At 36.0% G+C, this 20,811-nt stretch overlaps 1 protein-coding gene across 1 annotated transcript in view; it reads right to left on the bottom strand.

Moving 5' to 3' along the window:
• Nucleotides 1-20,811, bottom strand: part of LOC148948597 (uncharacterized) — a 196,676-nt gene that overhangs the window by 39,422 nt on the left and 136,443 nt on the right. The window contains exon 6 of the mRNA XM_089094492.1: nt 13,555-13,725. Within this exon, the coding sequence (XP_088950618.1) occupies nt 13,555-13,725 (171 nt within the window). The remainder of the gene's footprint in view (nt 1-13,554; nt 13,726-20,811) is intronic.

The raw sequence follows: 20,811 nt of genomic DNA, 5'->3' as shown, positions 1-20,811 counted from the left end.
AACTGCACTGAATCAAGCAGCTCCCGCTGCTTGATTCAGATATGACATCAACATAAATGCTTCCAAGAGATCATCTGATATTGTAGTTCTTAATCTTGTGACAGATGCTGAAGCATCTGTCACAGCTGACTTGAGAAAACGAAAGCAATGCTGACTTGAGAAAACGAAAGCAACAGCAGATATTCGTAGGCCAGAAAAACTGAAGAGTGAGCTGATAAGCACCAATTCAGCCTTGATAGCAGCCGATACGCACAGGTTATGTATTTGTTGCACACACTACAGGAACTTGAATCTCGCACATCAGCCCCTCCATATTCATTTCTAAGTTCAAGTCCATCCTTATATTCTGCACCAGGCCTATCCCGGCTATATTTACGATCCATGCAAATAATTTCGTCGTAAAATGAGGCAGAGCTTTTCAGCTCTGACCTCAGCTCGTCATGAAAAACCTTTGCCATCTCTGCAACGTCTCCAAGGGCCGACTCAGGCATTTCACCTCGACGCAAAAGGTTGAACATGGCGGGCTGCAAGAAATATACGTAGGAAATAAGCTGTTTGTTGTCTGAAAATCTTTCTTTCAGACTGGTTGTTATTTGGTCAATTACTAACCTGAGCGCTTTGATTCGAAATCGCTGTTCCAGATCTTCAGGTCGAGAATCTTTTGCCGTTTCTCCGACATGCACTTTTTCTTGGCAACCCGACAAGCTGGTAACTCTGAGCTAATTTCAAGGTCCAATGAAATGGTCTCTACAAGGCCCTGGATCTTTGACACGAACTTGGAGGCGTTTTCTTTGACGCTTTCGAAGCAAATACTATCTAGATTCTTTCTTGCTTTATCAACCATGTTCCAGGCCATCAAAAAGTCCAACCTTGTGTCTGACCTCAAAATAGGGCAAATGACTTCAAATACAGCAAGAAACAAATGAGTGGTTAGGATTGTTTTGTACTCCGTAAGCTTACTCAGCAGTGAGGTGGTTTCAGATCAAGTTTTAAGTCGAAACAACTACTGTGTTCGACTGAGGACAAAATGTGCACTGTATCTAAAAACAGGCAATCGTTACCGAAAAACATACAAACAAGCAACTTCTCTTTTGCCCCCCAACGAGTTTCACCGATTTTCTGTAACCTTTTTAACTTAGACTGTCCTTTTTTTGTGTTCGCTATTTCTTGTCACCACAGGTCTATTTGTTTGTGCGACTCAGCAAAGAAAAATAAAATTCTGTTCATGGTGCCGAAGAAATTTCTTGCATATGTTGCAGTGAAACAATTAACACCGCAAAGGTTTGGAACATGACTGTAGCGCCAGATATCAACCCAATCTGGAACGCGGTTTTTAATGTGAGAACGAAGTCCGTTAAATTCACCCCTCATGTTAGAAGCATCGTCAACCGATTCTCCAGCTATATTTTCGTGCTTAAGTCATGCTCTTCGATCTTGGCTAGTAGAAGTTCGTTCATACCCTTGCCACTGGAATCTTGGACAGGTACGACAGCAAAGAGCCGTTCGTGAATTTATTCGTCTATCACATATCTTAACCCAATAGAAGCCTGGTCCACGACCCCAGCGTCCTGAGTTGTGTCCATTTGGATGTTGTACCTTTTTTCACCGATTTCGTTCACCATAGCTCTCCGTATGTGTTTAAAAACGCTCTTTATCACTTTCTGGACCATCAATAAAAAAAGTGACGAGTGAGCCACGACCCTTAGCTGCGTCTCCAGATTTTCTGCTCGCATTCATGCTAGATTTTTTTTTCTGCTATTCTCTATTGCTTTTTCCAGATTATTGTCCCTATAAACCCAAAACAAACAGAAATTAAAATAAGTCAAACTCAAAACGAACAGAAATTAATCTGAGTAGGGTTCTAAACCCTATGATTTCTAAGAGCCAGAATTAAATTAGTACTTTACTAAAAAAAATCAAATGAATTTACTGAAAAAATGTGCACTGTCAGTTTAATATACATATGCTGATACTCATTCCTTAAAATCTTAATTAATGTTTGATTTCTTAAAGGTATAAAAGTGAAAACACTTAAAAGAATATTTTTCAGTAAAGTAAAAATTATATTCTAGCTCTTAGAAATCACAGGGTTTAGAACCCTACTCAGATTGGTGTTTGCTCGTTTTGAGTTTGACTTATTTTAATTTCTGTTTGTTTTTGGTTTCATTTATTTATTAATACAGACTTGTCGTACTTGTATGTTTGGTAGATTATTTGATTCTATTTTTGGTTTAATGGAGTTCTTTACCTTTTTTTGAAAGACTTATTTTGTGTAAAAAGTTTTTTTGATTAATTTCTGTTCGTTTTATATTGACACAATTTTTTTTTAGGGAGAAAGAGTGAGCCACTTCTGAAGGTAAACAACCATGCCTTCATTAATTACCTTTGATACCCCTGGGCATAATTTACAACCCTTGCCCCTAGTCTCTAGGGTTCGTTTCAACCCCATAAGTCTTGTTATGTGATATTAAGACTATTTTGAATAGAATGGCTATCTCAAAATCTCTATTAGACGCATTTCGAGACATTATGTCGTGTGTGTTGGGGGGGGGAGAGGGTAGTTGCCCTCTGATCACTTCGACTCTTAAAAAGCGCACTAGAGCGTCTGGTTATCAATCCAATGAGCCCCCTTTGAAGTATATATGACCACACTTTCTATAAAAATTCTATATGTCCCCAGGGCAAAACCTACAACCCTTGCCCTGAGGGCTGGGGGGACTTGTTATCCTCAAAGCCATAATTTCCAGACCTTTCTGATAGACTTTACAAAATGGTTGTATAGAAATTTGATTGGAAGTGTTTGACGAAATGATAGGCGTGGAGGGAGACAAACATTTCTATAAAAACTTTAAATGCCTTTCTATAAAAACTTTCTATAAAAACCATATATGACCCCAGGGCATAACTTACAACCCTTGCCCTGAGGGTTATGGGGGGGGGGGTGGTGTCATCCTCAAAGACCTAATTTCTAGAACTTTCAACTACGGTGAACAAAATGAATATCTCAAAACTTTGCTTAGTTGTGTTAGGTGAAATGGTGGGCGTGAGAGGGGGGTTAGTTGCCCTCCGATTACTTTCGACTATTAAAAAGGGCACTAGCTATTTCAATTTCCAATTGAATAAGCCTACTGAAGTCTCTACAGCAACGCTTTCTATAAAAACCTTATATACCCCCAGGGCATAACTTACAACCCTTGCCCTGACGGCTGTGAGGGGGGGGGGGGTGTCATCCTCAAAGACCTAATTTCCAGAACTTTCAACTACGTTGAACAAAATGGCTATCTCAAAATTTGATTGGATGTGTTTGGGGAAAAGGTGGGCGTGAGAGGGGGGTTAGTTGCCCTCAAATCACTTTTGACTATTAAAAAGGGCACTAGCCCTTTGAATTTCCAATCGAATGAGTTCTTTTTGAAATTTCTATGACAATGCTTTCTATAAAAATATTTTATGCACCCAGGGCATATCTTACAACCCTTGCCCTGAGGGTTGTGGGGGAGTGTCCTCCTCAAAAACATAATTTCTATGTGGAAATCAACTACGGTGAACAAAATGGCCATCTCTTTTTATTGTATGTGTTTGGGGACATGGTGGGCGTAGAAGGGGTGTTGGCTGCCTTCCAATCACTGTCGACTATTAAATAGGGCACAAGGCACACCAATTTACAATCGAATGAGCCCTTTTCGAAGTTTCTAGGGCAACTCCTTCGATACGAAGTGCCCTGGTCTAAAGAAAAAATAAATAATACATTGTGCCAACATCGTTCTTTACTTAGGCAGCACGATTGCGCTGCCTATTATAGATGAAGGAAGCGCGTGTTTCGTATTTGCTAAGCTCTCACCGTTATAGATGATCCAGTAGATGGTTTAAAACAAGAGCTCAGAAATGTTTTATAAAAAACTTTCCACTCAGAAGTCTTTATTTCACAACAACTGGAAACAGGATAGCTTACCAGGCAACGGGATTTCGATGGTGGCTTTTTCTGCAGTAATTATCTTATCGATATTTCATTCTCCTAAGATTCAAAGTGTTTATGTACCCATAAAACACTATGACTTATGGAAGCTGTACTAAAAAGACACAAACATACAGTTTTAAGTTCTTAGCACGACTGAGGGCTCATTCATATTTTACGAAAATATTTTTTTTTAGGATAGATAATCTAGATAGAAAAATCACTTATAAAAATAATTTTTGCCAATAACAAAGTTACATAACAATAACCAATAACTAAGATTCATAATTTAAAAAAGGTTCCGAAGCATACCTACGCTATGTACGGTAAAATAGTTTACTAAGGTAAACTATGATAAGATTGTAGGGAACGATTTGGAAAAGAATGAACAAATTTTGGACAATTTGAAAGTGAAGGAAAACTAATTTTTAAAAAGAAGTTAGAGCCAGTGCTCTAAGAATTGGAAAATATAGCATGGCCTTAAGTGCTGATAGGGTGGTAAATATATATATTTTTTTTAATACGGCGACAGCTAAACTTCATTGTGCACATTGAATTTATTTACTTACTTTCGCTTTCTTTCTTGTAGTCTTCCGAAAATCTTGTAGAGAAAATTCAATCTTATTATTAAAATATTTCTTCTTCCTTAAGACTAAACATAAAAGCGAGGTACGTACAAGGTCGTATCCAGAGGGTGGGGGGGTCAAGGTTTGCCCCCCATACCCCCAAAAAAAATAAAAATAAAAAACGGCCCGACTCGTAAAAACGTAAAAACTGCATATGAACACATTTTTGATAGATATTTTAAAACTTTTGTTTTTAACTTCCCCCCCCCAAAAGGGTAGTTTCATAGCTGCCCCCTTGGTTATTTATGAAATATTCTTTAGACATATTCTATAGCCTACCCCTCCTCCCCGAAAAAAATCCTGGATGCGCCATTGGGTAGTTATGACATATTCTATAGCTATTCAAGGGTAACTTTCTATGTACTAATCACCTTCCCCGAGTGTAAATTTCCGTTTTTCCCAGGAAGAAGGGTTTTTATTGTTGTTCTTTAATTTACTCTTTATTGCATTAGCATATAAATATATCCATAAAATGTCCTTCTTAGGTAATTATTTTATTACTAAAACCACTCTTTTATACAAGGAAAAAATAGCGTTGTCCACGATTAGGCATACAACAAAAGTAGGAAAAATGGTCACAGTTTCAGAGTAGTACCGCAGTCTGGAAGAAGTCAAGTCCAAAACGAGACGCCCCACTGCCGAAATCCTGGAGGCCACCATCAATAACGGTCGCAAAGCATCAGTAGATGAGATCCTAACTAGAGTATTTTTTTTCTTTATCAACTAAGAGATGTTGCACCTTGAATACATATGTGTACTCTTTATTTGTGCATGACAATTTCAAAACTAGGCAGTAATTATACATTTTTATGGCGCCAAAAGCCAAACCATGCAATTATAAATCAGACATCTAAATCAAGTACTGTTTGAATCAAAGATCTACAAGTACAAAAAGCAAAACCTGCGGGCATCTTACTGAGTTTTACTGCAAAATTAGGAAAAAATACATGCGGAACTAGGATGACATAAAAGTACTGTTTACTGTCAGATGTTTATAATTTCACCAGATAATTGGTGTAAAAACCAATTATCTTCTAAAGAAAGCAAAATTCTAAAGAGCTGAAGTTAAGAACAATGTATATACCGCACCAGTATAAATTTTCTGCTTATGCATACTATATAACAAATCGTGTATAAAGTTAAGAGGAATTTAACAAAAGCAAATAACAGCAAGAATCATGTATAATATTCAGAAACCAGGTGAAAAGGAAAAAATGAACACCCCCCCCCCCAAAAAAAAGAAAGGTAAAATCCTGATGAAAATCACATATCAATTTCAGTAAAGCTAAAAGCCCTATGACAGACGTATTATCTGAAAAAAGAGAATAAACTGTAAGTAAGGGGCGACCCGGCTCAATAGTGACAGAAACTCTAAAGAATGGAATCAGACTAAAAAAAAATCAGATTTTTATGCTGATTTCAAATATATAAATTTCATCAAGTTTAGTCTAACCTGTCAAAAGTTACGTGGCTGAAAAAACCTGCCTTATTTTCTAAAAAAAAGGGGGGAAACACCCTCTAAAAGTCATAGAACCTTAATGAAAATCCCACAATCAGATTCAGCGTATCAGAGAACCCTTCAAGCTCCTACCTGTAAAAATGTAAAATTTTGCATTTTTTGCCAGAAGAAAGATCACGGATGCGTGTTTATTTGTTTTTTTTTCCCCAGGGGTGATAGTATCGAACCATTGGTCCTAAAATATCTCGGGAGGGCTCATTCCAACGAAAATTATAAGTTCTAGTGCCCTTGTTAAGTGACCAAAAAATGGAGGGCAACTAGGCCCCCTACCATGCTCAGTTTTTCCCAAAGTCACCCGATCAAGATTTTGAGACAACCATTTTATTCAGCATGGTTGAAAAATATAATAACTATGTCTTTGAGGATGACTTAATCCCCCACAGTCCCCGTGAGAAGGACTGCAAGTTATGAACTTTGTCCAATGTTTACATATATTATTGGTTATTGGGAAGTATACGAACGTTTTCATAGGAGATTTTTTCTGGTAGTTGGGGGGGGGGTCGGGGGTTACGTGGGAGGATCTTTCCACGGAGGGAGTTTTCATGGGGGAAGGGACATTGCTATGAAGAAAGCGCTGGATTTCCCAGCATTATTTAAAAAACGATCAGTATTTTCAACTGAAAGTAAGGACCAACATCAAAACTTAAAACGAACGAAAATTATTACGTATATGAGGAGGTTCGCACCCTAGTCAATACCTCACTCTTTACGCTAAAGTTGGAATTTTGTTCCAATTCTTAAAAAATGACATTTTTTTTTTTTTTTTTTTTTTTTTGTTTTTATTGTTTTTTTTAGAGAGAGAGAGAGAGAGAGAGAGAGAGAGAGAGATAGAGAGAGAGAGAGAGAGATAGAGAGAGAGAGAGAGAGAGAGAAAGAGAGAGAGAGAGAGAGAGAGAGAGAGAGAGAGAGAGAGAGAGAGAGAGAGAGAGAGAGAGAGAGAGAGAGAGAGAGAGAGAGAGAGAGAGAGAGAGAGAGAGAGAGAGAGAGAGAGAGAGAGAGAGAGAGAGAGAGAGAGAGAGAGAGAGAGAGAGAGAGAGAGAGAGAGAGAGAGAGAGAGAGAGAGAGATTGGCCGTGTTAAGTCCATAGCCGTAGGAATTTTGACTGAGTACTCACTTGAACAGGTCTTCCAAGTTCCAGCACTCCATTTCATAGGCAGCGCAACAGCGCTGCCTAAGTAAAGAGCGATGTGGACACAATGTATAATTTTTTTTTATTTTTTTTTTTTTGGTTTTAGACCGGGGCACTTTGTATTCAAGGAGTTGTCGTAGAAAATCGAAAAGGACTCATTTGTTTGGAAATTGAAAATCCCAGTGCCCTTTTTAATAATCGAAAGTGATTGGAGGGCAACTAACCCCCCTCCCACGCTCACCATTTCCCCAGACACATCCAATCAAAAAATTGAGATAGCCATTTTGTTTAACGTAGTTGAAAGGCCCGGAAATTATGTCTTTGAGGAAAAAAAACCCACAGCCCTCAGGGCAAGGATTGTAAGTTATGCCCCGGGGGCATATAAGGTATATATAGAAAGGATGATCGTATAAACTTCGGAGAAAGCTCATTGAATTGGAAATTAGAAGTTTTAGCGCCCTTCTTAAGATTCAGAGTGTTCGGAGGGTGGATACCACCCACACCTCGTATTTCCCCGAAATGCATCAGATAAAATTCCGAGATGGCCATTTGTTGACGTACAAACTTCGAAAAGAGATCATTAAATTGGAAATTGAAAGGGCTAGTGCCCTTTTTAATAGTCGACAGTGATTGGAGGGCAACTAATTCCACTCCAAGGCCCACCATTTCCCTAAGCACATCCATTCAAAATTTTGAGATAGCCATTTTCTTCAATGTAATTGAAAGTGATTGGGGGGTAGATACCCCCCCCCACGTTGTATTTTCCCGAATACATCTGATTTTGAGATGGTCATTGTTGTCGAAGAAACTTCGAAAAAGGCTCATTCGATTGGAAATTGAAAGGGCTGTTGCCCTTTTTATTAGTCATAAGTGATTGGTGGGCAACAAGCCCCCACACGCCCATCAATTCCCAAAACACTCCTAAAAAAATTTAGAAATACCCATTTTGTTCAGCGTAGTTGAAAGGTCTGAAAATTATGTCTTTGAGGATGACACCCCACGCCGCAGCCCTCAGCACAAGGGTTGTAAGTAAAACCCCGAGGGCATCTAAGTTTTTTTTGGAAAGGGTGGTCATAAAAACTCCAAAATGGGCTCATTTGATTAGAAATATGACGTTATATTGCCCTTTTTATGAATCACAGAGATCTGCAGCCCTCTCCCTACATCGTATTTTCGCAAATGCATCCGATAAAAATTTTGAGATAGCGACTTGTTCAAAAATGGTCCAAAGGTCACATAATAAGGCCTTTGGGGTTGGAAGAATACCCCAGAGTCTGGGGGTAAGGGTTGTAAGTTATGTCCCAGGGGTATATAAGGTTTCTATGAAAAAGGTGGTTGTTTGAACTTTAGAAGAGGCTCATTTGATTGTAAATGTAAAGTTAAAGGTCTCTTTTAAAAGTCAAACATTAAGAAGAGCAACTAGCCCCCCCCCCCTGACATCTTCTCTTCCCAAACGCATTCAATTGAAATTGTGATATAACCATTTATTTACCATTCCAAAAATCATATAACAGTGTCTTTAGAGTGGACACAATCTCCCAGAGCCCATGGGCAAGGGTTGTAAGTTAGTTCCGGAGCATATAAGGTTTATTACAAAAAATAGCAATTAACATTTCATCCAATTTCCAAAAGCTTTTTCTGAGTTTTTCCTTCTTTAATTTTAAGCGTGAAATGAAGAGTTCTGGCCTAGTTTACTTTTTATTTTAACCGTATAAGAAAGGCTTAGAATGACCTTTGAGTCTTCAACGGAAAGTGAAGACGGATATTTTTGTTTAAAAAAACACAAAAACAAGATAAATTTGGTATAAAATAAGATTAATAAGTGATAATTAATATCTCACTTTGCATGTGAATTGGCCAATTCACAAAAATATAAAAAGGAGAACCTGAGCTTTTCTTTTATTTTTATTTAATGAAGATAGCGTTTTTTTTATGGAGGTATCGCCAGTTTCTTTTAAGTTTCAATATTAGTCAAAAATAACTTGTAAATAGTCCAAGTAAGTAAGAAACTAGTAGCCAACTTACTAGTTGGCTACAAAAGAGACAAGAAAATAAGCTATAAAATAGCAATTAGAATTTAATGCGAAATTCAACAGCTTTTTCCGAGTTTTTCCTTCTTTAATTTCAAGTTTGAAATCAAGAGTTCTGGCTAGTTTACTGAAATTTACTTAAAACCTTAGAGAAAAGGATTAGAATAGCATCTGAATCTTCAACGAGAAAGTGAACGCAAAACAGATATTTTTGTTTAAAATAAAGACAAGTTTATTCTAAAATAACATTAATAAGTGATAATTAATCATCTCACTTTGGATGCGAATTAGCAGACAAAATAAGCCAATTCGTAAAAATGTAAAGAGGAGAACCTGAGGTTTTCTCTTATTTTTATTTAATGAAGATACGTTTTTTTATAGAGGTATCGCCAGTTTCTTTTACTTTTTAATATTCGTCAAAAATTTTCAATGTTAGTTAAAAATTACTTGTAAATAGTCCAAGTAGGTAAGGAACTATTAGCCAACTTACTAGTAGTAATATCAATACTACTACCAGACTACTATTACAACTGCGCCTAAGGGCATGAAGGTGAAATTTTCAAGAACTTTTGAGGGGGGGGGGATGAACTGAATCAGAGCACGCCCTCTGTATGCAGATTGTCAAAAGGGTGTAACAACAATATCTTAGGAACAGTTTGGTGTGTGAAGTTGAAACTAACAGGGCTTGTTGTGAGCACAGTATATATAATTATCCAGTATGATCTTTCCCTATCTCACCCATTATAAAAACCCGGACCGAGGTGCGAGTGCTCCAGAGAATGTTTTCTGCAGATATGAACATAAGCGGCATTAGATCTTTTCACGGGTAGACAAAGAATAATCACCTACGGAACAAGTACTGACAAAACCACTTGACCGGCTCAACCAATAAGTGGACAATAAGTGCAGAAATAAGTGGGAGGAGCTTTTTGTTCGCACCGAGAATGAAGAGCCAGAAATCATCTGCGGTAAACTTACTGGTATATTATATAAACTGTGGTTGTGAGGGATATTAAACTAACCAAAAGAAAATATTTGCATCCTAATGCTACTGCTTCTACTCATATTACTGCTACTGTTACTATTATTACTACTTCTATTACTACAAACCGCCACTAAAGCTTAGGCTAATACAATTAATTCCACTGCTACTACTACTGCTACTACTACTACTGATATTAAAACCAACGATATTAAGGCGAATAACTTGGGATATATAGAAACTGTATGGAATTAAATTGAAACACACTATGCCCACAGAGGTTGTCAAGCGGACGCATCAGAAATGCTTAAGGAATGTTTGATGGTATGTATTAAGCTGAGACATTCAGCGTGTGTTGAAGGGGATGTTGAAGAAATCAAAGGTGCCATGCGCGTACTGCTACTAATGCTGCTATAACCATTGTTACTGTGCAAGCTAAAGGTATTAAGGTGAAGCTTTTAAGGAATATTTAGGCGGATGTTGAACTAAATCAAAACAAACTATGAGCATGTGGACTTTCACAAAGGCAACAAGGTAATATCTCAAAAACCACTCATATCATTAATGTAGACCGTTAAGTGTAAGTTGTGGGTGATTTTGAACTAGCCAGAAGGCCCATATGTGTAGTTTTAATACTACCACTACAGTTACTGTAACTAATGACCCAAGGGCCTTAAGATGAAACTTTTAGGGAACATTTAGGATTTTCAGTTAAATGCAAAAACTATACCCATGCAGGTTTTCAAAAGGGAATATAAGCAATATCATAGGCAGCAACACTCTGTAATAGCTATAAATATCATTGAAACTTTTAAAGGAGCTAATTCAATTCAAATTAAAAGTTCTGGTGCCCTTTTTAAGAGTAACAAGATATTTGAAGGCAAGCAGTCCTTCTCTCAAGCCCATTCATTTTCCAAACGCATCCAGTCAAAATTTTGAGACAGCCATTTTGTTCAGCATAGTAGAACGGTCCAAGAACTATGTTTTTAGGGATATTAGGCATGTCAGCCCCCCACTATTATGCAGTTGGCCCATTATCCCTTAAAACTAAATGTTACTTTAAAATAAATCCAAAGACATTTGGTTTTATGGTTGCCAATAAAACACCTCAGCAAAATATTGAGAACGACTGGGGATATTGAGTTAAATCTTTTGGGGATACTACTATTACTCCTTCTGCTCTTACAATTAAATAAATCAAAAGAGTGGAAGTGTATCCAGGTTGTCAAAGAGCAAAGATATAATCTTTTAGGAATGATATTAAGTTTTATTTTTCAGGTCAACTTCAGAAGCTATAAAATCAAATTAAAACATACTGTTTGCGTTAGGATTAAAAATTGTTGAAAAAGTTTCTACAACATACAAATAGCAACCCATACTATGGATGTTTATAGAAAAAAAACTGAACAGTTTTTCAAAGAAAAGTGAAGAGCTCCATTAAGCCAAGAATGAGCAAAAATAAAGCCAAATAATCTTCCAAGCGTAGAACTACCACCAATCACCATCAATAAATAAAGAAACTCAGAAGGAACAGAAATTACAATAAATAGCCAAGTCAAACTCAAAACGAGCAACAATTAGCATTAGTTGCGCTGATATTCCCAATGCCTTCTCAAGACCAGAACACAATTTGTGCTATACTGAAAAAACAAAATACGTTTGAAATTTTTTCACTTTTCTTCCTTTCATAAATAAAAAAATATACAAACTTATTTATTGATAGTGATTTGTGGTAGTTAAACATCCATAGTATGGGTTACTATTTGCATGTTATTCTTATAATTCATAATAATAATTATAATCATATTCATGATCATATTTCAAAAGAATTAATAAAAAAAAAACTCTGAAAATGAAATATTTCAAAGAAAAGTAAAGGACATACCAAACTTAAGATCTGAAGAAATAGAAATGCGTATTAACTCAAACTTGAAACAACCAGAAATTACTATTAAAGAATAAATTATTTTTGCTCATTTTTATTGTAATTCTTATAGTTTTGTTCATAAGCCATTATAACCGGATATCTGTCTCTGGTTAGGTTAGGCTAGGTTACGTATTTAATATATGGTGTGCTTTTGCGTATTTTGTATATTATATATATGGCGTATTTTATATATGGTATGCTTATTTTGTGGAAAAAGTTTTTTAAATTAATTAATACAAAAAGCGGTATTACCGAAATACAGTACAGTATTTAGCACTTGGTGTCGCAGATGCTAATTCTGGTCTAAAATTACAATCAACCATATACTCTAAAATAACGAATAAATTCAGAAGCATCAGAAAGCATTCTACAACGTCTTGAGGCCTTGAACGATATACTTCAGCGTAGTGATCTATACAGCATACTGCTACGACACTAGCATACAGTCCGCATACATGAACGTTTTATAGGACTATTATTTAAAAACTCCATTTGAGTAGCTGAGTATAGGCACGCCTGTGGTAATTAGAGGCTTTGAGAACTTGCCCAATTCCACTCTCATTCTCACCCCAATCCTTAATATCTTAAGACTTTACAATTTTATCATTAACTTCATAAACTTTTTATATAATTAAATTGTTTTCCATTTCTTACCGCTCCAAAATCAAGTCATGCGCAGGCGCGTAGCTAGAGACCTGTCACATTACATGTGTGGACACCAAGACAGATGGGGTAGGACATAGTGGTCAAGCGTTCTATGGCAGAGACACCGGTAGTCTTAGAAACATTTTAATAAATATTATATAAACATTCTTTTAAGAATATTTATTTGATAGATCTTGTGTGGCAATAAAAAAATGAACAGAAATTCAAATCAAAAAAGCCTCATAGCTTTTATAAGAAAGGCCCTTGTGTTATATTGAAAGGGAAGAGCCCTGTGAACAGAAATTTCCCTTAACATGAATAAATAATGATAATTAACGTAATACAGTAAATTGAAATAACAAAAAGACAAAATCTATGCGCCATAAAAAATTAAATTCCAATGCTACGGCTATAGACTTGTCGCAAAATTGTATTTTTCACAGGGAACATAAACCTTAAATAAAAAAATAAAAAAAATTAATGGCAAGGTGTAGCAAAATTACAGCGTAAAATGTAAAAAATTACATTTTAGCACATAATGAAAAAACAAAATTATGATAGGCAGTCCTTAAGCTAGAGACATAGTACCATTTTTTGTCCCAATTAGTTTTCCCTAGCTTCTACGAAGTAAATGCCCATTTACAAACGCAATAAGTACGCGGTCTGCTAAAGGAATCTTTTCATTTCCAAGAAAATTTCGGGGAAAAGTTAGATCAAATCAGTCAAGCAGAAGAAAAAACTCACTGGGTCACCGCCAGAAGCAAACGAAATGTTGGGCATTTCATGACAAGCGATCGGAACGCCATCTTTAGTCGTCAGTTTTAAACAGGTACTATTCACAACCAAAATGACATCATTTCCGCCGTGAGTTAAAACGGGTCGTTCGCCAAGGATCTTCAATAGTTTTCGATCCGTCTGAAAAAGGCAGCAGATTAATAATTTTCAAGAAATTCATACTGTTCGCCGGGTGTGGCGGGGCCAAAAGGTCTCGGAAAGCAATTGCTTTGAAACCTGACAATGCTGCTGTAAACGACAAATTATTCCAGAGTTCAACACAGTGGGTGTGGTAAAATGATGGGCTCTGGTCTTTAAACAGTACGACGTAAAAGTACAAGTTGTAGGTGGAATTGGAAGCCTGCTTTTTTGCATGATATACTGAACCAATCAATTGTGTGCTAGGTAGAAAATAATAAATACAGGATAAAACAGAAGGGAGATAGGCAGAAAAAAGCAGTAGAACTTTGCACAATTTTCAGCAAAGGAATCTCACTAATCTTAGCAAGAGTTTTTCCTGTAACACCCCTAAGAGAAGGGGAGGGATGCTGAGTTCATATAGACAAAGCTTGACAGGATACAACAGAAATTTCAAAACACAAAATTCGGGTTAAAACCAATGTTGCTATCTGTGATACATTCTTACTACTCTACCAACCCCCCCCCCCAAAAAAAAAAAATTGAATTGATAGTAGTAAGCAGTATTTTAAAAAGTACAATTCCAAATTAAAGAAAGTACCTTGATAAAGGATAAAGGATTTCACGGTATAAATGAATGAAAAACTTAAACAAATGTAAAAAAAAGTTTTCTTTCTTTTAACACTACTAAAACCACTATTTAGTGACACATCCAGGATTTTACCTAAAGAGGGGGGAGAAAATTTTTTTACGACATACCATCAGTAAAAGCGATGATATGTTCTCAATGACATGCATTCTCGGCAATTTGTTTTCTTTTCTAACTAACAAATGAATGGTTGAAACTTGCTTAAAAGCAGTTCGAAAAATGCCTTCTAAAACAAAAGGTCCATATAAAACAAATGGTTAAGTTAAGGTAAACACTTCGGTACTTGTATGATATATGCCCTACCTCTCAAGTTGTTCATTCATTGACGCATTTTAGAACCGATTTTTTTTTTTGGTTAGTTTCTTTAAGCTTAGCGTGAGACAAGACAAAGAAAAGTGACAGAATAAATGGGAAATGTGCAATTTGGGCTATATATTTGGACACTAGGGGAGGGGGGGGTTGTAAAGTATTTGGACAGTGTGAAGTTAGAACACAATTCTTATTACCTAATATGCAGAATAATTGTAGCTAATACATCAGGCATGCAGACCCACTATACTTAACCCCACCCCCTAATGTGCAAATATATAGCCCAAATTTATTCCTCAAGTATTATATTTTTATCTTACTTTGGCATGTTTCATTAGGATTGAGCGTCGGAGAAACGTATTAGAAGAACATTAGGTAGGGCGTACATCATACAAGTACCGACACTTCTTTTAAAGTTTCATTTAACCAAGTTGTTTCACTTAGTGTACGATAAAGTGATGTACAAAGATGTAAAACTTCACATTAGCTATTATGAAGAGGACTGGTGTGTTATTGCGTAGGTTCGGAAGGGTATGTTTTCCTTGTCCCTCAAAAAGTGCACTCCTATATCAAAGTTTTCTACCAAACTCCCGTCTCCCGTCATTTCGATTGCTCACCCACAATCTCCTAGCATACGGTAGATGGGCCACGGCATGATCTGAAAAACGACCCAGAAATTAAATAAAAAAAAACAACAACAAGTTTTTGCAAATGAAAGCAAGGAACGACACTAAAACTTAAAACGAACAGAAACAATTTCATATATGAAAGGTACTGAACTTCCTATCCCCCTCCACCGCTCTTTACGGTAAAGTTTAACAGTGTTTTAAAACTACTTTTTATTACAATCCAAATGCCCTTGGGTTCAAGCAGTTGTGCTTAAAGAATCTAGATAAAAAGTAGAAATTATTCATTTTAAGTTAGAATGTCGTCCCTTGCTTTCATTTGTATTTTTTTTTTTTTTTTTTTAGAAAAAAAGCGTAGCATATTAGACTTACTAATGCAATAATGTCATTTTTCATTTTTGTTCAAGATGTGCGATTGTAAACCTCCGGTAAAGAATTTTCACAAGGGTGATTTTAATGGTCTACCTTTAATATTAATTATACCTTTTAGATCAACCTGAATAAAGATTACTATTTCCAAAATTGTGCAACATTGTAAATATTTGACAGTTTATTTTAAAATCTTTTTTTTTGTTATGGTTTGCTTTTTACTAGGTTGCAGCCAGAGTTGCCAAGAGCTAGGCTCCTAGAAGGGTTAAAACTTTGGTCAACACGTGCTTTCGGTGTCACCTCGATTTGTAAAATGGTGCTTGGTGTCATCTCAGTTTTTTCTGCGTCATAGCAAGGTCTTTTTTATACAGAGAAAGCAGACTTTCGGCAATAATTGCTTGAAAAAAAAACTAAGAAGTACTATTCATTAATCAGGCGAAAACAAAGGAGGGGGACGTTTAGTAAGTGGCCTCCAAATTTTTGAGATTTCCAAAATTTAATTATACTAAGAACTTTGGATGGATGGGTACAGGGAAAAATGGATTGAAAATTTCCATAATCTTTCTATAGATTTCCATAGGGGTCCTAAAAGGTTGAAGCCATTCTGATCTCCATCATAAAAAAAACCATAGGTATAGAGAAATATTAATCGACCATTTTATTATATGAATCTTATTGCGTAATATTTTTTTAACTGCTGGTTTGTTCAAATAAATACAATTTGAGCTCATTTATTAAAAAGAGCTCTGATCTATGTAAAAAAAGAAGAAAAAAAGATGTCAAGAATCAATACAACCAGAGTTGTTTCCAGCTAACGTTCCCTTGGTTCTGAGACTTTAATTGGGATGTATTCACGGTCTGAAATTTTAATCAGATCAATATAATAATAAGAGCATTTGACACAACGAAATCAATACAAACATATTTTCATTCAAACTTCATTTTTATCCCTGATAAGCTCCCCTTGGTCCCCCAGTCAAAATTTAAATCTTCTTGATCTCCCCATCCAATTTTCCCGCACAGTTTCGGCTGGGTCCCTTAAGCTGTTAAAATGTACCCTTAGCCGAAACCGGAAATGCTGCAGATGTGCACTTTTGACAACCTGGATGTTCCCTGAAAGTTTCAATTTAGTATCCTTAGCCAATCATGAGATGTTACAAATATGTCTTTTTGACAACCTAGAAGCATACAGTGATTTTTTATTATCCCAGCATGCACTGAAAGTGTCAACTTATTACTCTTAGCCGTTCCTGAAACATTACAAAAAAAACCTTTCGACAACATGGATGCAGAGAGTAACTTTGATTTACTAAACATTCCCCCCCGCAGCATTCCCTGAAAATTTTAACTTTATACCTTAGCCGTTCCTAAAATTTTGCACATACGTTCTTTTGACAACCTGGATACGTACATGAATCCTAAACATTCCCTTCAGTTTTCTACATAAGATCCTTATCCTTTTCTGATATATTGCAGATACGCCCTTTCGACCACCTGGATACACATAGTGTTTGTGATTTAGTTCAATATTCCCCTCAACATGCCCTAAAAATTTCAAGCCAATATCCTTAGCCGTCCCTGAGATATTGCAGATACGCCCTTTTGACAACCCTGCATGTACAGAGTATCTTAAGATTCAGTTAAACATATCAGTTATAATTACAGTTCCAACGCTTTGATTTATTCTTACATCACGCTCATCTTTCCCTTGAAGTTTCAACTTAATACCCTGTTCCGTGTTTAACATATTGCATCTATGTCATTTTGGCAACCTGTAATTACTTCTAATAAGCTCTTTTGATTTATTTAAATAGCTGAAGTAGTATTAGAAGAAAGAGTAGTAGTTGTAATCACATTAATAGTAGTAGTAGTTGTAATCGCAGCAGTAGTAATAGTCACAAGTAGTTGCAGTGGCGATCACGAGCAGCTGCAGCAGGAGGTAGCCTCAATCCCAAGTAGCCGCTGTCGCAAGTAGTTGCAGTCACAATAACAGTCGCAAATAGTCACAGTTTCAAGTAGTCTCGGTCAGTCACAAATAGTTAGTACTACGCCCTCAACGCAGAACTGAGCTTGAACTTGTTGAAGGTGACGAGCATAAGAATTAATTTTTTGACAAAAGCAAAAAGGGGAAAAGATTTAAAAATAAGAACAAAGCTAAAAGAAAAAAAAATGCACCACCATGCAGTATTACGTTTTATGCAACTGGGAGGCTTATTTTATAGTTTTTTTTTTATACTTTTAAATATATTGGCTAACTCAACATTTTCAATAAATAGAAATTTGGTTCTCTTTGGGGCAAAATCGTATTCGGCTGCAATTAAATGACACAAAACGCCGCTTTGCCGTGGCACAATCTGTCTGGTCAAACAGTTCGTGGTAACGAACTGTAAGTAAGGAGCGACCCGGCTCAATGGTAACCGAAACTCTAAAAAACGGGATTTTGATACCAATAGATACATCAAAAGAATCAGATTTTAATTCTGATTTCAAATATATAAGTTTCATTAAGTTTAATCTTACCCATCAAAAGTTACGCGCCTGAGAAAATTTGGCTGATTTTTGAAAAAAGGGGGAAAGACCCCCTAAAAGTTATGTAACCTTAATGAAAATCACACCATCAGATTCAGCGTATCAGAGAACTCTACAGTAGAGGTATCAAGCTCCTATCTAAAAAAATGTGGATTTTTCAACTTTTTGCCAGAATAAATATACGGGATGCGTGTTTATTTGTTTGTTTGTTTTTTTTTTTTGTTTTGTTTTTTCCCAGAGGTGTTGATTTCGATCTCACGGTCCTAAAGAATTGCGGGACTGGTCATTGAAACGGAAATTAGCTGTTCTACCACCATCTTTAATGTGACCAAAAAAATAGAAAGCGCTTAGGCCGCCTTCCACGCTCATTTTTTCCCAATATCATCCGATAGAAATTTTGAGAGTACCATTTTGTTCAGCATAGTTGAAAATATGATAAAAATGTCTTTTAGGATGACTTGATCCCCCAAAGTCACCAGGGGGAGGGCTGAAAGTTATGAACTTTACTCAATGTTAACAAATAGTATTGGTTATTGGGAAGTATACAGACTTTTTCTGAGGTGATTTTTTGTGGTTGGGGGGGGATGGAGAGGGTCGGGGGCTATATGGAAGGATCTTTCCATGATGGAAGTTTTCATGGGGGAAGGGACATTGCTATGAAGGGGGTGCCGGATTTCCCAGCATTATTAAAGAAAAAGATCAGGAATTAAATAAAAAAAAACAAGTTTTTCAACTGATCAACTGATTGTGATTAAGAGGTCATTTTTAAAGAACTGGAAAAAAAATTAGAACTATAGTTTAAAGAGCAGGGTATTGACTAGGGGCGAACCCCCTAATATACGTGTTAAAAATTTATGAATATAGAAGTTCGTTACGTAAGTTAATTCTAAGTTACGTATATTTATTACTAATAAAAACGTTCGTAAATAAAATTAAACAAGTTTCGAGAAAGCCATTTAACCAAATATAATATGCAAATTTTGTTTTAATTATTCATGTACGGTGAGCCAAAATCAAAACCTGCATTAATTCAAAAACGTTCAAAAATTAAATAAAAAAAACAAGTTTTTTTAACTGAAAGTAAGGAACGACGTTAAAACTTAAAACGAACAGAAATTATTCCGTATATGAAGGGGGCTGTCCCCTCCTCAACGCCTCGCTCTTTACGCTAAAGTTTGACTTTCTCACAACTCTATTTTTTTAAACAATAAAAAAACTTTAGCGTAAAGAGCGAAGCGTTGAGGAGGGGACAGCCCCCTTCATATACGGAATAATTTCTGTTCGTTTTAAGTTTTAACGTCGTTCCTTACTTTCAGTTAAAAAAACTTGTTTTTTTTATTTAATTTCACTTCAAAAGAGCACTAGAACTTTCAATTTTCGTTCAAATGAGCGATCTCCCGATCTTCTATGACCATTGGTTCGGTAAGATCACCCCTAAGAGGGGAGGAGGTGGCAAATAAACGAACAAACAACGTGTCCGTGATCGTTCCTCTGGCAAAAAATAAGAAATTCTACATTTTTATAGATAGGACCTTGAAATCTCTGATATGCTGAATCTAGCAGTGTGATTTTCATCAAGATCACTCCCTTTTTGGGGGCATTCACCCCTTTTTTCAAAAATTAGGAGAATTTCTCTGGCTCGTACCATTTGATGGGTAACATTAAACTTCATGAATTTTATTTATTCAGAATCAGCATAAAAAACCAATTCTCTTGATGGGTTAATTACTATTAAAATTCCGTTTTTTGAGTTTTCGGTCACAATTGGCCCGAGTTGCTCCTTACTTACAGTTGTCTGAAAAGTTTGACAAAGTCTCTCCTTACAAGCAAATTGTCTCAAAGGTTTGGAAAAGTCTTGAGTTTGTCAACACTGTGTTTAATAAAGAGTTAAAAAAAACAATGTGACGAATGAAGCAGAAAAAAAAAAGCGTTGAAAAGAGAAAATTTCCTAGCAACTAAAACATCCAATGCAAAACATGCAACATAGGAAGCAATCCTGGCTTTAGCATAACTACAACGCAATTAAATACTTGTATTTAAGAGGACATCTAAGTAACTAAAACCAAATCCTTATTAAGAGATAACTTTTTTCTTTAGAAACCATTTCCAAAACAAATCAGTTTGAACTGGGATAACAAAGCAACACTGACGCTACAATTCGCCCCGGTAAACAACATAATATTAGTTATTATTAGAACACAAGGTCTACTCGCATTTGTGCTATTTCAGAGAATTACATCATTGAAACCAGGTCACTAATCGAAGCGTTAACAACAACAATAGAGAGGCTTCTAAAAACAGCACTTCACCTTATTGCTCCGTCTTTGTTCTTTATTTTAATAATTAATTTTAGGCAGTGCCGTTCCAAGGATTGGTGGTACACAGAACAAGTTAACATTGGCCCCACCTTCTAAAATTTTTTTTATTGAACTAGCAAATTCTAGTTCTAGCAGAACTGTTTCAGTTGTTTGACTCTGATTTCTCAATGTTATTTACAAAACAAATGTTAATGCTTCCAAGCCACGTTTAATATTAAAAAAGAAAGAAAAAAGAATAGATTATTTTCCTTGAAATAAAACTTTTTTTTTATATTTATTTTTAAGCGCA

The sequence above is a fragment of the Artemia sp. Qi Xiang Cuo genome, chromosome 9, assembly GCF_049724085.1.
Source record: "Artemia sp. Qi Xiang Cuo chromosome 9, ASM4972408v1, whole genome shotgun sequence".
Lineage (NCBI taxonomy): Eukaryota > Metazoa > Arthropoda > Branchiopoda > Anostraca > Artemiidae > Artemia > Artemia sp. Qi Xiang Cuo.
Note: the sequence above shows the minus strand (reverse complement) of the source record. Positions and strands in the feature narration are given on the sequence as shown.